At 34.8% G+C, this 14,200-nt stretch overlaps 1 protein-coding gene and 1 pseudogene across 1 annotated transcript; both read left to right on the top strand.

The window, feature by feature from the left end:
- The first annotated feature begins 4,690 nt into the window (after window positions 1-4,690).
- Window positions 4,691-6,113, top strand: LOC126979358 (uncharacterized). The gene has a single exon (XM_050828597.1). The coding sequence runs from the start codon at window positions 4,691-4,693 to the stop codon at window positions 5,966-5,968; it is 1,278 nt and encodes a 425-aa protein (XP_050684554.1). The 3' UTR covers window positions 5,969-6,113.
- Window positions 6,114-9,595: 3,482 nt separating this feature from the next.
- LOC126979357 (RNA-binding protein squid-like) overlaps window positions 9,596-14,200 on the top strand; it is a 118,630-nt pseudogene continuing 114,025 nt past the window's right edge.

The following is a 14,200-nucleotide window of genomic DNA, read 5'->3' as shown; positions in this document are numbered from 1 at the left end:
ACATTTTAATAAGATTGCTTATTTTTTACCGACTTCAAAAAATGAGGAGGGTCTCAATTCAACTGTATTTTTTATGTTTGTTACCTCAGAACTTTCGACCGGGTTTCGATGATTCTTTTTTTATTTGAAAGGTTCCCGTGTGTGCGTGTTTGTAACTACATGCATAGTTATAGGTGAGATATGCTTGACTCGCACGTACGACGGGATGAGGCGAGGAGGCGAGAGCGGAGCTGGGAGGACACCACAAATAACAAAAAATTATAACTACATTACACTATCGTAATCATTTGATGGACTTTTAATTCGTATAATATTTTTCATTTCACTTTTCTTCGGAGAACTTTAAAAAATGTTGGAATAATTGTTTGTTAATTATAGGTATGTGTTGAGTAAGATTTGAAGTGGGTAGGTTACTTAGTCGTCGTCAACCTGTACTTAGTCTGGCCATAAATACTGTTACAATTAAAAATAAACAAAATATTACATTTGAATTTGGAATGTCATTTTTATATGATTGTTCATTAAGTTTTTTCATTTTAGCGCCAATATATTGAAAAATATTTTGCGATTTTAAAATGGAGTGATAAAGGGAATCCAACCACTGTGATTGCAGTACATAAAGTAGGTATGGAGCCAAATGCAATTTTTTACTTGGTAGTTTAATTGTTTGATGTTATTTATATTACTTATTTGATTTGTTTGATTTTAATTTTATCTGTTTGATATTATTTATTTATTATTATGAAATTAATGACTGAACTTAAGCCACTGTAAATCAATGTTATAAGTTCAATAAACGTTTTGATTTTGATTGATTTTGATAAGTAAAATTTTTGAGTAACGGGCTATTAATAGGTACGACGAGACCTCTTCTATTTGTGACAAAAAAATCTGGCCGTCAACGTAGTGTTCGTACGATTGCCAGTGATGAATTTTCCTATGGAAAGAGTGGGTGCTTCTGTTGATAACTGGCGTTTAAAGGACTGTATTGCAGCCAATAAAGACCACTTCGAATAAGCTTTCTATATTTCAAATTGTTTTATATTTATTTATTAAACGAACACACTGTAAAAATAATAAATATTATTTGCAATAGATTTTTATTCCTTGTTTCAGTATTTATGGCAAGACTAGGTATTGTAGTATAAGTAGAAAAATTAAGATTATTATTAAGTTATTGACGAATACGAAATATTTTTTTTTACTTTTTAGTGGATATTATATTTTTTGGAATAGTTTATCTTTGAAGCCTTTATCTTTGAAGTTTTTTTGTTATATTTTTTTATTAAAATTATTCTTTAGACTTTAGTTGCTTATATCATCAAAATTTCAGCACTGGTTATAAATACGCATTCAAACTTATTATAGCTATGTACAGCATATTATAAAATAAATTGTTGTGGCATTTCATTGTCAATTATTACATAATAGATTCAAACACATCATGAGTTTTTGTTTCTTGAACTTAAAATAATTTTTGTTCAACTTCGTGTATATCTACAATGGAACCTTCATGTAGTCCCAGCAGTGAAGTACCCTTGCTACCAAATGATTTCTGCCGCTATTTGCCCCAGGCTTGTAATCAGTTACAATTGAAATCGGATGTTATTATTACGAAAATTGTGCAAGGTAAGAAAAACAATTAATTGAAGTTAGAACCTGTTTCACCCACCTCGTAGTTGACGGGCATATAATAAATAGAGAACTTATATATTATAAAAGATAGGCGTAAGAGATATTGAATTTCTTTTCGATGTATTAAGGCGAGGTTTTCCCAACACTTTAGGCAAAAATCACTCGAACGTATTTATCTATAGCGGTACATATACGTTCGACACGGGCATGGCTCAGACACTAGCCGAGTGGAAGGACCGCGTAATATTTTATAAAAACGACGAAACAGTACGAAATGCTGTTTTTACAAATGAAATGGAAAAGAACGTCACGGATATTTGAGACGCTTTTGTTCAAGGGAGAGAGCGATTGACACCGATTGAGGAAAAGTATTTCTTACTCTCGGGCTTCCCTACTAGCCTTGTATCGTGCAGGTTTTTTTTTAATTCCGAGATGGCCGCCGCGCAAAATTATGATTACAACATTATGGGTATCGCATCCGAGGTTCTGGAGGGTGCAGAGAACAATTTTGTGATTATTTTTGAAATCCAAGATGGCCGCCGCACACAATTATGTTTTCAGCAATATGGATATCGTGTCCGAGGTTCTCGAGGGTGCAGAGAACGATTTTGGGATCATTTTTGAAATCCAAGATGGCCGCCGCGCAAAATTATGATAACAACAATATGGGTATCATATCCGAGGCTCTCGAGGGTGCAAAGAACGATTCTGTAATCATTTTTGAAATCCAAGATGGCCGCCGCACAAAATTATGATTTCAGCAATATGGATATCGTGTCCCAGGTTCTCGAGGGTGCAGAGAATGATTTTGGGATCATTTTTGACATTCAAGATGGCCGCCGCGCAAAATTATGTTAACAACAATATGGATATCGTATCCGAGGTTCTCGAGGGTGTCGAGGACGAACGTCGTGGCTATCTTGCATTCCAAAAATGATGACAGAATCGTTCTCTGCACCCTCGAGAGCCTCGGATATTTGAAGAACATATTTTTTTTTCTTTTGACAATAATATGTAAGGCTAGCTGGCGGTTCAAGTCTTATGCTAGATAGCTTTATGAACAGAGTTTTCATATACAAATAGTGATTATTAATATCTAACTGGGACATCCGAGAATCATAGTGCGTTCAAACAACGGATAGTTTAAGCAAGTCGGCGACTTCCTTGGAATCGGAACCAACTTCGCCAAAACTTACACAATGTCTGCAAATAAAATGTATTTGCAATTCACAGGAAACCTATTTAATACTAAAATGTAACTTTGGCGAAAATAACTTTGAAAAAGAAATTAGAACATTTTAGAACTCATTATTTTAAATTCCAAAATCAATGTTTGTCTGTCTGTATGTCTGTATGTGTGTCATTTTATAAGTCAAGAACAGTTTGCAAGATCTTGATTTAAATTCTTGTGTAGTTAGATCATATTTTTTATTTATGGATATAATTTTATTATATTCATCTTGTTTATTTATGGATATAATTTTATTATAGTTTGCCCGCTACTTGATGCAATCGTAATCGCGCTTCTCCGGGAAATCCAAAGATTTTTGATATATAATATAATGCAGCATATTTCCTTTCATGTGCAAAAGTTTATCATATATATAACTGTGTATTTAAATCGTGAATACAGACATGAAACTCATGTAATTAAGTATTGTGAATTCTGATTTTGGCTGCTATTGTTTATACGCGAATTACGACGTTCTTTCTAATATTATTAATCCTTCAGTTTATTTGTTTGTTTTTTTTATAGAAAAGGAGTACAAACGAGCATACCTGGTGTTAAGTGATCACTGCCGCCCATATTCTCTGGTGCACCTCAGTATCAGCTCGATCCATTTGACCGCGTGCAATGCAGAGCAGCTTGAATTGTCGGGGACCCAGTGCTCTGTGAACGGCAGGTTCACTTGGCGTTGCGTAGAGTTATCGCTTCATTGTGTGCATTTTTCACAGGGAGTGTTCCGAAGAGTTGTTCACCTGATTCCTGCCGCCGAATTCCACCGTCGCACCATACGCCACAAATTAGGATATCATCCCGACCACCTGGATGTGTGGTGGTCCTCCAAAGTGCGGTTTTCAAGGAGTTTTCTTCAACGTACTACAAAGATGTGCGCTTCCTTGTACGGTGTTTTCGGGACGATGCGAATATAGAAACCTCCAAGACAAGTTCGTACACGTTCGTTAAAGGCTGACAACGCTCCTGTAATTCCTCTGGTATTGCAAAAGAATGTTTAATTATTTTTTTTAAAGGAACCCATGTCGTATCATCCCGGAAACATCACACAAGAAAGCTCATTCCACATTTGTGGTACGTGGAAGAAAACACCTCGAAAACTGCACTGTGGAGGATCGCCACACATCCAGATGTTAGTTATACTTTCACACCCTATACTCAAACGATTACCATGGAATTTTGTCGGCTGAAATGTTTTATATTTTTTACACACACAATTACTTTTTTTAGAGTTCCTAACACGCCACACGTATCTAACACGGACTAAGTCGTGAGCTTAGCTGATATTAGCTGATATTATAAATATGATTGTTATTTTGCTTAGTAGCTTTCGTGCCTTTACTTCCCAACCAAACATCATGAAATTTTGCATACATAATGTCAAGGTTGCGAAAAAGGATATAATTTATAACCTTGTTCCAGATATATATTATTAAACAATAATAAAATTTAAAATAAAAAATTACAATGTGCTAACGTAACTATACTTCTGACCCACTAACTAGTCAGTTACTTTTTCTGGTGGCGTTGTGTGTCGTTCCCTTACCAAATATAATTATGGAAGTGAGAGTGATTGCTCTAGATACCGCTTGGGGTGATGACTGGTCGTTATTTTCTCCTTTTATTATATTTTAGTATTCAACAAATTTTCAGTTTCAATTCAGATGAACATATCATTTTTGAATCTGCCTGTCTAAAATATTAAAAAAAAAACTAACATTTATTTTAATAATTCCTTCTTCATTCATACCATTCTTATATAATTATTCTACTGTACTACTAAAAATTATTTCTTTCATAACAGATGAGTACATAAGCATGGTCGCAGCAGGCAAAATAAAAAAGGGCAAAAGTCGTGCAAAACTAGTCCAGTCTAGAACTGACGTAGGATCTGATCAGGATGCAGATGAAAAATCTATATGTGCACTTCAAACAATATCGGCTGACTCACAAGCTGTAAGAATAAATGCCACATTTGATACTGAGGATAACCTTGTGCAACTCGAGTTTATCAAAAACAAATATATTATACCACGGCAATTATGGAAAATTATAGCTTTAATAATTAAGTTTTATCCCTACCTTACTAAAGTTTCTTTAGACAGCGGCTTTGATCAGTTTGCTATTTATGAAATTCATAAAATGCTACCGTTCTCTCGTATTACTCAAATAGATTTATGTAATTCGTATGTCCCTCAAGCAAACTATTACATTCTGCTTGATAATGAAACAAACCTCCAACATCTTTCACTTTCACGATGTCGACTAGATGATGATGCGTTTGAAATGATTACATTGAGACTTGTTTTTCCTTTGCCAGCTTCAAATAAATTGAGAAGCTTGAATTTGTCCTCTAATTCTATAACTGATAAGGGTATTACTTCACTTGCAAATGCGTTGCGTTCTAACAGAAAGCTGTGCTACCTCAATCTTTCTGACAATCGTATAAGTGATAATGGTGCTCAATTAATATTTAAAACTCTTCTGGAGTTTCCGATAACTAGCGAAGAAATTGTAGGTGTAAAGTCACGACATTTGGCGTTCTTAAAAAAGAAGGATGAGATGATAAAGAAACTCTTAATAGATTTGAAAATAAGTGATCTTGATAAGAAAAAAAAGAAAGCATCGAAGCCAACAGTAGTTCCAAGCTCAGCTAAAAAAAAGTTGGACAAAGAATCATCATTAAAATGTATGATTGATACTTTTACCAATTTGAATCTAGAATCGGCTTTATACGAGAAAGCTGTCAATATTGCGAACAGTGAAATGAGCGAGTTTACTGATCCATATAGTTCCGATAACACATATTTGAATGATGGCGTCACTTATTGTAGAGGAAATAACGAATTGTGCTATTTAAATTTATCGTATAATAATTTGAGTAATTTGTCAATGAAAATCCTGTTAAAGGTTCTTATCTACCAAGATATGATACAAAGGACGCCCAAAGGGTTGATAAATGTGATAGTAGAAGGTAATCCGATTCCCGTTCCCTGTGAAGAGTTACAAAGTATTGATGACATGATTTCAATTGGATTTAATTCACGGAGAAAGATGTCCGTTTCGAAGAGACGTTATTCCAAAATATTAAAATAGATTTTTTAAAATATTACTCCTGGAAACTGTTTGCAACTGTAAACTATGTTGGAATTATTATTAAAAGTACTCTATCCCTACACAAAATGGATTATAGGTACCCAACATAATTCACTACTTATCCTAATATTATATAATAAGTAAGAACGGATTTAATGATGTTCATATTTAGATAAGTTACTTAATAAAATATAAAGTTTACTAAGTTTTTTGGCTTATCATCATATTGAGGTGAATTGCGTATTTTTTTTTACATTAGAAAGAGGAAAACACACAAGGAACACAACCACTGATGAACATTCGCAATACCAAGAATCAAGAGATGCGTTGACGGCCTTTAAGGTAAGATAATGTCCTTTTCTTAAAGGTCCTTAAATTCGTATCTGTTTGGAGAAATTGCAGCCGGTAATTGATTCTAAAAAGTGGCTGTGCGAGGCAAAAAATTCTTGCAAAACTTGCGGTTGTAGAATGCCAGACATCAACGTGAAGGCGGTTGGGGGCTAGCATTTTGACGTTATGTCCTGAGTACTCCCCGTGCTCATATATGCGGTAGAAGATGCAGAGACCCCAAATCTCTACGCAACACCAAAGAATTAAGCCAATTGGAGATGTCTTAAACATCGATGTTTCGAGTCGCTCTTCGTATTATGCGGTCAAGTGGAATAAGCTGGTATGAGATTTACGATATGCTGTTGCCCGTTATACTTATGACTATTGACAGCCTTAAGTACCCCAAATTTATTATTAACTTTGAAGCTGAACTATAAAAACTGCCAATTCATTATATTTTAAGCCTAACAAGTACAACTATAGTTGCACGTAGCTCACTTCAAAATATACAGTGGGTCTACTAAGTGGCTGATCCAAAAAAGTAAAGGTACCTTCGAAAAAAGCCGGTAACGCTTCTGTGATTTCTCTGGTGTTGCAAGAGAATGGCGGTGATTATTTATCGCTCGTTTGTCCTTCTTTCCCGAAAAAAGAACTTTAGGCTTTTTGTATTGGGGTTTTTAGGTTTACTCTCACTGGGCGATAGCTTTGGAGCGCTTTTTATTATTTTTTTTCCGAGTTTTATACAGAGCTAAACATACCAGCACGTCATTAATTCATAGATAATTTGGAGAAAGTTATTACCAAAACAGATCGGTTAGTGAAAAGCCAAAATCACAAAATAGTTCATCAATCGCTTTTTTAGAACTGCTGTTAAATTCAGAAATTGGCAGTTTTGTTTCATTCTTATCTATTTGAAATGATATGTCGAAATCCAAGCGGACAAATGAGAACGGTATCTGGTGTATCGCCCTATTAAAAGAATGTTTTGGGTTTATATTTTCCCAACTTTAGTATTTCGCAACTAGCTCTTTTTTCAGTTTTTCAAATAATTTTTAAAGTAGGGAGAAGAAAATAATTAAATAAAACTCAATTTACAAACAGAAACGGAACGCCATTATTTAAATTATTTTACAACGTTTTTCGGGGATGCCCATCGATTGTTTTAAATCTTGCAAGCCAAAAAAAGAACAACTGTCATGTCAAAGTGAAAATCAGGGTATTTGAATTTCACATTTGAAAAAACGTGAAACTCTATTTACTAGCTGTTTTATGTCGTGTACTGTGTGTTTTTTGAAACATTGGCTTATTTATTACTACGTCTTTTCCCAACGACGTTGAGTTGAGTTTGTGCTCCTTCGTTCAAAAAACTGTACAGTTTGCGAAAGGACGCTGTGTTGTGTTAATACGTATTATTTTGTGCTGTGATTGGGGAGTTGAATCTGAACTATTGCAGCAAAAATGTCGATCGTGCGTGTGGCAGAGAGCAAGTGGCCGCAAAAAATTCAATTGTTGCAGATGGTACTCTTGGGGACCCAGATCTTCCGTCAGAGCAAAAACCAGCCATTACAATCGCAGACGCAACATACTTATACACTCAGAAGAGTTCTTGTTTGCTTGTGGCACCTATCAAATAAAGCAAGCACGTTCACATGTCGGTGAACATTTCAGGTTTCACGGTATTTATCGTGGCAGAGAAGCAATAATAAGTTATTACTGGCTGAGGCTGAGAACTGTGGGGTGTTGCTCCAATGTTATGAGTATCATCTGGTACCTGGGCTATGCTCGCCATGAGGGAGTGACGCGACCAGCTAACTTCTTGGATGACGTTATTTTAAGAGTGTAGTTGATTGAAAAGGCGCCACTATCCATACGTTTCTATACTACATGTAGATAAGATATGTCTCAATAAAGACCATTTAATGAAAAGTTGTTTTTGTTATTCAAAATATGCAAGTAGTATATTATGTAGTAGTAGACTGCCTGGTGGGAGTTCTAAAGTATCCAAGAACATGAGAAAATTGTGGTTTTACACGAAGGAAACCGCTGTTGCCAGTTGAGCAGTAGGTAGCATTTAACAGACTTCAAGAAAGGTTTTTTTTATGGAATAGGAGGACAAACGAGCGTACGGGTCACCTGGTGTTAAGTGATCACCGCCGCCCACATTCTCTTGCAACACCAGAGGAATCACAAGAGCGTTGCCGGCCTTTAAGGAAGGTGTACGCGCGTTTTTTGAAGGTACCCATGTCCGTATCGTACCGGAAACACCGCACAAGGAAGCTTCTCAATTCGACGCGTATATATATATTTTGGTTCAATTATGTTTCTTGCTTTTTATCTGACCGTTTATTTATAAATATACATATGTATGTACATGTGTATATTAGAATGATTTTGTTTCAATTATTTGTGTAGGTATTGATCTCTAACAGTCAAGCAAACGGGGTCGTAACATAACCCCAAAACTTCTTAAAAAAACATACTTAACTTATAACTCCCAACTTTATAAAAAAAAAAACTAATACCACATATTCTTATACAGTGATCTATTAAATGTAAATATTTATTAAATTTAAATTAATTTATTATGTTTGTCTAACTTAACAGTTAAACAATTATATGCAACTGAAGTTCACATAAGTTAAAACTGTAATTGGCCAAATTATTCTTGGCTTAGGGACCATTAATATAATACGAAGTGTTAGTTTTATAAACAAGGTTACTTCTAAATTGTACTTTAGGGTAAAGATTATACCTGGATGTGACACACACATAATATTATTATTACCGTATATGAACGATATTGCAACGTACAAAATCTTTTGGTAATAAAAAGAACTAAAACAAAATTTTGTGTCAGAGTTTATGTTTTATTTGTTGTCTTACCTTCACTTACAAACAATACGTCTATTGTAATCTTAATTTATTTGTAAATTTTTCGTGTTTGTATTTAAGTGGTGTACTTAAAAAATTGAAAACTGAAATTGTGTATATTATTAGGCTGCAAAAGCCATGCTAAGCTGAATTCAGAAAACATGAACTTTAGACGAAAGTAAGATTTTTATTTAGAAATTTTCTTTGCTTTGAAAAAAAGTGTTAGAATAAGAGGTTATAAGAACGTGATAATAATTCGATAACATCCGTACCAATATTATTAATGTGAATGTTAGTTTGATTGTTACGCTTTCACGCTTAAACAATTAAACCGGTTTTGATGATATTTAGTACAGAGATAGACAATAGCTTGGTAAAGGAGATAGGCTAACTTTTGTCACGAATATAAGGCTTGGCGGGGCTGAAATGGGGGTTGAAGTTTGTAGGAAAGTTTGTCATTATCGAAGAAGAACACCATGAAACTATATATTTAAGCATTTAATAAAAAATAATTCAATATTTGTTCTACCGTTTTTAAAATTTACACCTGTGTGGCGCTGAAAACGGGGGACGAAAACAGGGGATGAAAGTTCTATATAGTTTGCAGCTTATAAAAATAACACAGCAGTTTCTATGTGTATTAATTGCAAAGTGAGTATATAAAAAAATAAACAATGCTGCCCAAAGTAAATATTGCACGCGGACGAAGTCGTAGGTAAAAGCTAGTTAGAAATAAGTGTAAAAATGTTATTATTACTATAACCCGTATATCAATCAAACAAATCAGTAGTATGTTCACACGGCGTGGTAGTACAATGGCGAGATTAAATAAAGACAAGAGCTATTTAACCGTAATCATAAAAAAATTAATGAAAAATTATAGAAAATCATTAAAGTTCTCAAATAAACAAATAATAAATTATAAAAATTTATTCATCCTGACGTGGGTGCTAGTCACCCGAGCACTTCTCACCTAGGAGTAATGTTTGGCTACGGTGCGGCGTGAGACAGTAGGCAATGAAGTAGGCGTCAATGCCTACGCTAGCTTTTACACTATAGATTACTTACAGGTTGCTCCTTAATTATATTATGAGAGATTTATTTATTTAGCTGAATGTTATTGTATAATAACGGCTTAGTAGCTCTACCCATGCATTCATTCAATGTCATCGTTGTAGTTATATAATGTTTAATCATTATTGCGACAAAGGTTAAGCTTACACCATGTTCCAATACTTTATTGTCTGTCCGGGTTATAAGTTTTTTTTGCCACTTTCTAGCGCATGACAAATCCAATTAATACTTCATCCTAAATTGTACTAATCGACAAAAATCAATTAATCACAAAGAAGTAAAACTTCCTACATCTTCCCTAAAGTGACAGTTGATTTGGGGTCGATCTTAAGCGCTGATTGACATTGCGTCGCTTTGAAATAATTATAATTGGGTTCATTAATTGATAGCTGATGTAAAATGGTGAAGTATATATACTATTAGAAGACCCGACAGTTGTTCTTCTTTCTAAATAAATATAATGTGTATATAAAAATACAGTAAAGTCTTATAACACCTATGGTTTTGCTAATAAACTTCGAAAGCAGTGATTTTATACCATCGACCCATTTATTTAATCAATCTTAAATATCATCAAAACAAGTCTTCCACAAGTTTTCTCATGTTTCGCTGTCTTTATTGCGATGACAAGTTATAATATTATATGCAGTCAATTGCGTTCCTCTGTTATAACCCTTAAATGATGTCGGTTCTAATCATTCAGTGGTATCCATCGAACGAAATGTTTTGCAATTTGCTCATACCAATACCTAATACAGTACTTATTTGCTGAAATGTCATTTTACGGCTGTTTCCAATAACCTATCAATCCTTAGTTTAAGTATTACTAGAGTACTTACTAGAGGTAAACTAATCTATCCTTTGACACTTACTTACATTTCAACTACCTATCGACATAAAGTATTGGACTATAACTATATTGGACATAAGTATGGATAGATAAGATTTTGTCATTAAACTGTAACTAGAGATACGTTATTGAAAACGGCCGTTAATCAGTTTCAATCAGTCGTGGTACCAATGTAATTTTCGGTAACAGCAGTCTCCGGGTGTCGAAAGTCTGAAATAATCACGGAATGAAAGATATCCCAAGTTAATGCATTGCGTTATCAAAATGGTGTCACATTGTAAGAGCAAATTAAAATAAGACAAACTCAAATGTGGGGTAGGTTGTAGTAGCCCTTAAAGTATTCTTTTTTCAAATACCAAGATAATTCAAATAATTTTATTACCAATGGCCAATCCATAAACATTCAGTATGGCCTACATTAAAATTGATCAAATTCAGTTCTGTAGACCGCCAATAGCCAGTAAGCATCATAATATTTTGAATCATTTGAGTTTGCATAAAATTATCATACTTTGTATTTATTATTTGCGCTCCTGACACCTGAGAGTTGAACAAGACATATCGAGATTTACGTTTGATGCGTCACTTGGACGGTTGGCTCAGTTGGTAAGAGCACTCGGACGGAACCCGAGAGGCACCGTTTCGAGTCCCGTATCGTCCATAAATTTTAAACAGATTAAATTTGTAAGTTCTTAAGTTATGTTTAGTAATTTATTTTTTAAGTAATGGCTTAAACAACGTTTAGCTGTTAGTACTTACTTAGTTTTTACTTTTTCTCCTAAACTAATTAGTTCTACTGCGATTACTTTTTTTGCGCAGTGCTAAAAAACATCTCCTATACAATCGACGTCATAATCCCTACTCTAATATTATAAATGGGAATGTAAGTTTGTTTGTAAAATTTTCACGCCTAAACTGCTTAACCAATTTTGATAAAGTACAGAGATAGACTAGTGCATGGAAAAGGACATAGGCTACTTTTTATTGCGCAAAAATTAATGGAGGGGTTGAGATAGGGGATGGAAGTTTGCATGGAAGTTCGTCATTAACAAAAATGATACCATAAAACTTTGTATTTTAAGAAGTAATTTATAAGTATTTGATCGAGCGTTTTCGAAACTTTGACCTACTTGGGGATGAAATAGGATATTAGACTTCACAGGGAAATACTATTAAAGCGAGTGTCCACAATGACAAGAGATATTTTGAATAAAAATATTTGAATTTGAATTTGATTACTGTCACAATTAGTAATTTCATCCAACAAATTCAATAATTAATTAACTATAACAGGTCGACCTGGCACCACAAGCAGCACCTGTTCACGAGTTGACGCATGGACCAGCCATCGTACCATTCGTACATATATAAGGGAATGTGTGAAGTTCGGTCATTCTTACATTGTTTATTGGTCAATTCAGACGGAGCAATAACCGTCTGAATTTATTAACTAAACACAGCTACAATTGTACACTTTAATCACTTATTTTCAGATTCACAACATTTTGCATTGAAAGTGCCAATTACTTTTGTATCGTATTGACTCGTATAGATCGTATTGAGTGCTTCGAGTTGGTGATGTTTTTGAACGTTACTATTCAAGTTTGGAATACAGGGCTTAAACAAAAGAAGTAATGAAAAGATATTGATGTATAGATAAGAAATAACGCTGATTGCAGTATTAAGCAAAAACTCAATTTGGTGTTATCTGATAGTGAAAATTGATTTATTTATTTTGCTGATTTATTTGACGTTACTTATCTATTGTTGGACATTATATAAAAGTCTAAGCTACAGGGTCAAAGTAGCAAGACACAATTGCTTCTACAACTAAAACAAACTAGACGTACGTACTTTCTTATATCAAACTAGCTGACCCAGCAAACGTTGTATTGCCGATATTAAAATCGCGATACAAAAGTAACTGTTGATCGTAGATGGGTGAAAATTTGAAAATGTATGTATTTTTTAATGCTGACTCATAATCAAACAAATTAAAAAAAAATGTCAAAAAAATGAAAAAGAAATTCGTGTGGAACACCCTTAACATTTAGGGGGATGAAAAATAGATACTGTCCGATTCTCAGACCTACCCAATATGCACTCAAAATTTCATGAGAATCGGTCAAGCCGTTTCGGAGGAGTTCGGTCCCGCACACCGTGACACGAGAATTTTATACATTAGATTTACAAATAATATTTGAGTTAAGTTTGAAAAAAAGAAGCTTGGACGAAGGATCAAGTTGATTTGCGACGCGCGTACACGCTACAAATAATTCTATAACCCGGATAAAAAAACGCAGAAGAACATTGTAGACAAACTTGGCTACTGAATAAAATACTGATAATGGCGATGATAGTTGTAATATTTAAACATTATTTCTAATGTTGTGGAATTTTTTATCATATATTAATATTATATTTCTCTTTTTCTATCATTTTTTTACAATGCAAGTAATGTAGTTTAAATAGTGCCGGGAGAAACTTGTGTCTTCTATCGAGTCCTCTCTCGAGAAGATCGCGGAATGGGGTAAATTGAACCGTCCAATTTAACCCCCAGAAGACTCAAGTTTGCGCGTTTACCACTAAAAAAACCCCATTTGTCGTATTATCGCTCTTCGACAACACTTCCCTTAAAGCCTCGCTTACTATCGGAATACCGGGTCTCGAAATCTCGAGCGATTGCCAATTTCGTGGCCATCTGGAGGGCAGAGCCAAATTGGCTTTGAAGAAGCTGGGCGTCATCAATAGAGCACGACAATACTTCAAGCCGGCCCATATTCTAGCGCTCTACAAAGCGCAGGTCCGGCCACACATGGAGTATTGCTGTCATCTCTGGTCTGGCGCACCCCAGTATCAGCTCGATCCATTTGACTGCGTGCAACGCAGAGCAGCTCAAATTGTCGGGGATCCAGTGCTCTGCGTACGGCTGGATCACTTGGCGTTGCGTAGAGACTTCGCTTCATTGTGTGTCTCCTACCGCATTTATCACGGGAAGTGTTCCGAAGAGCTGTTTAACCTGATTCCTGCCGCCGAATTCCACCTTCGCAAGTTAGAATATCATTCCCACCATCTGTATGTGTGGCGGTCCGCCACAGTGCGTTTTT

This window comes from Leptidea sinapis, chromosome 3 (assembly GCF_905404315.1).
Source record: "Leptidea sinapis chromosome 3, ilLepSina1.1, whole genome shotgun sequence".
Classification (NCBI taxonomy): Eukaryota; Metazoa; Arthropoda; class Insecta; order Lepidoptera; family Pieridae; genus Leptidea; species Leptidea sinapis.
This window is presented reverse-complemented; position numbering and strand designations above follow the sequence as displayed.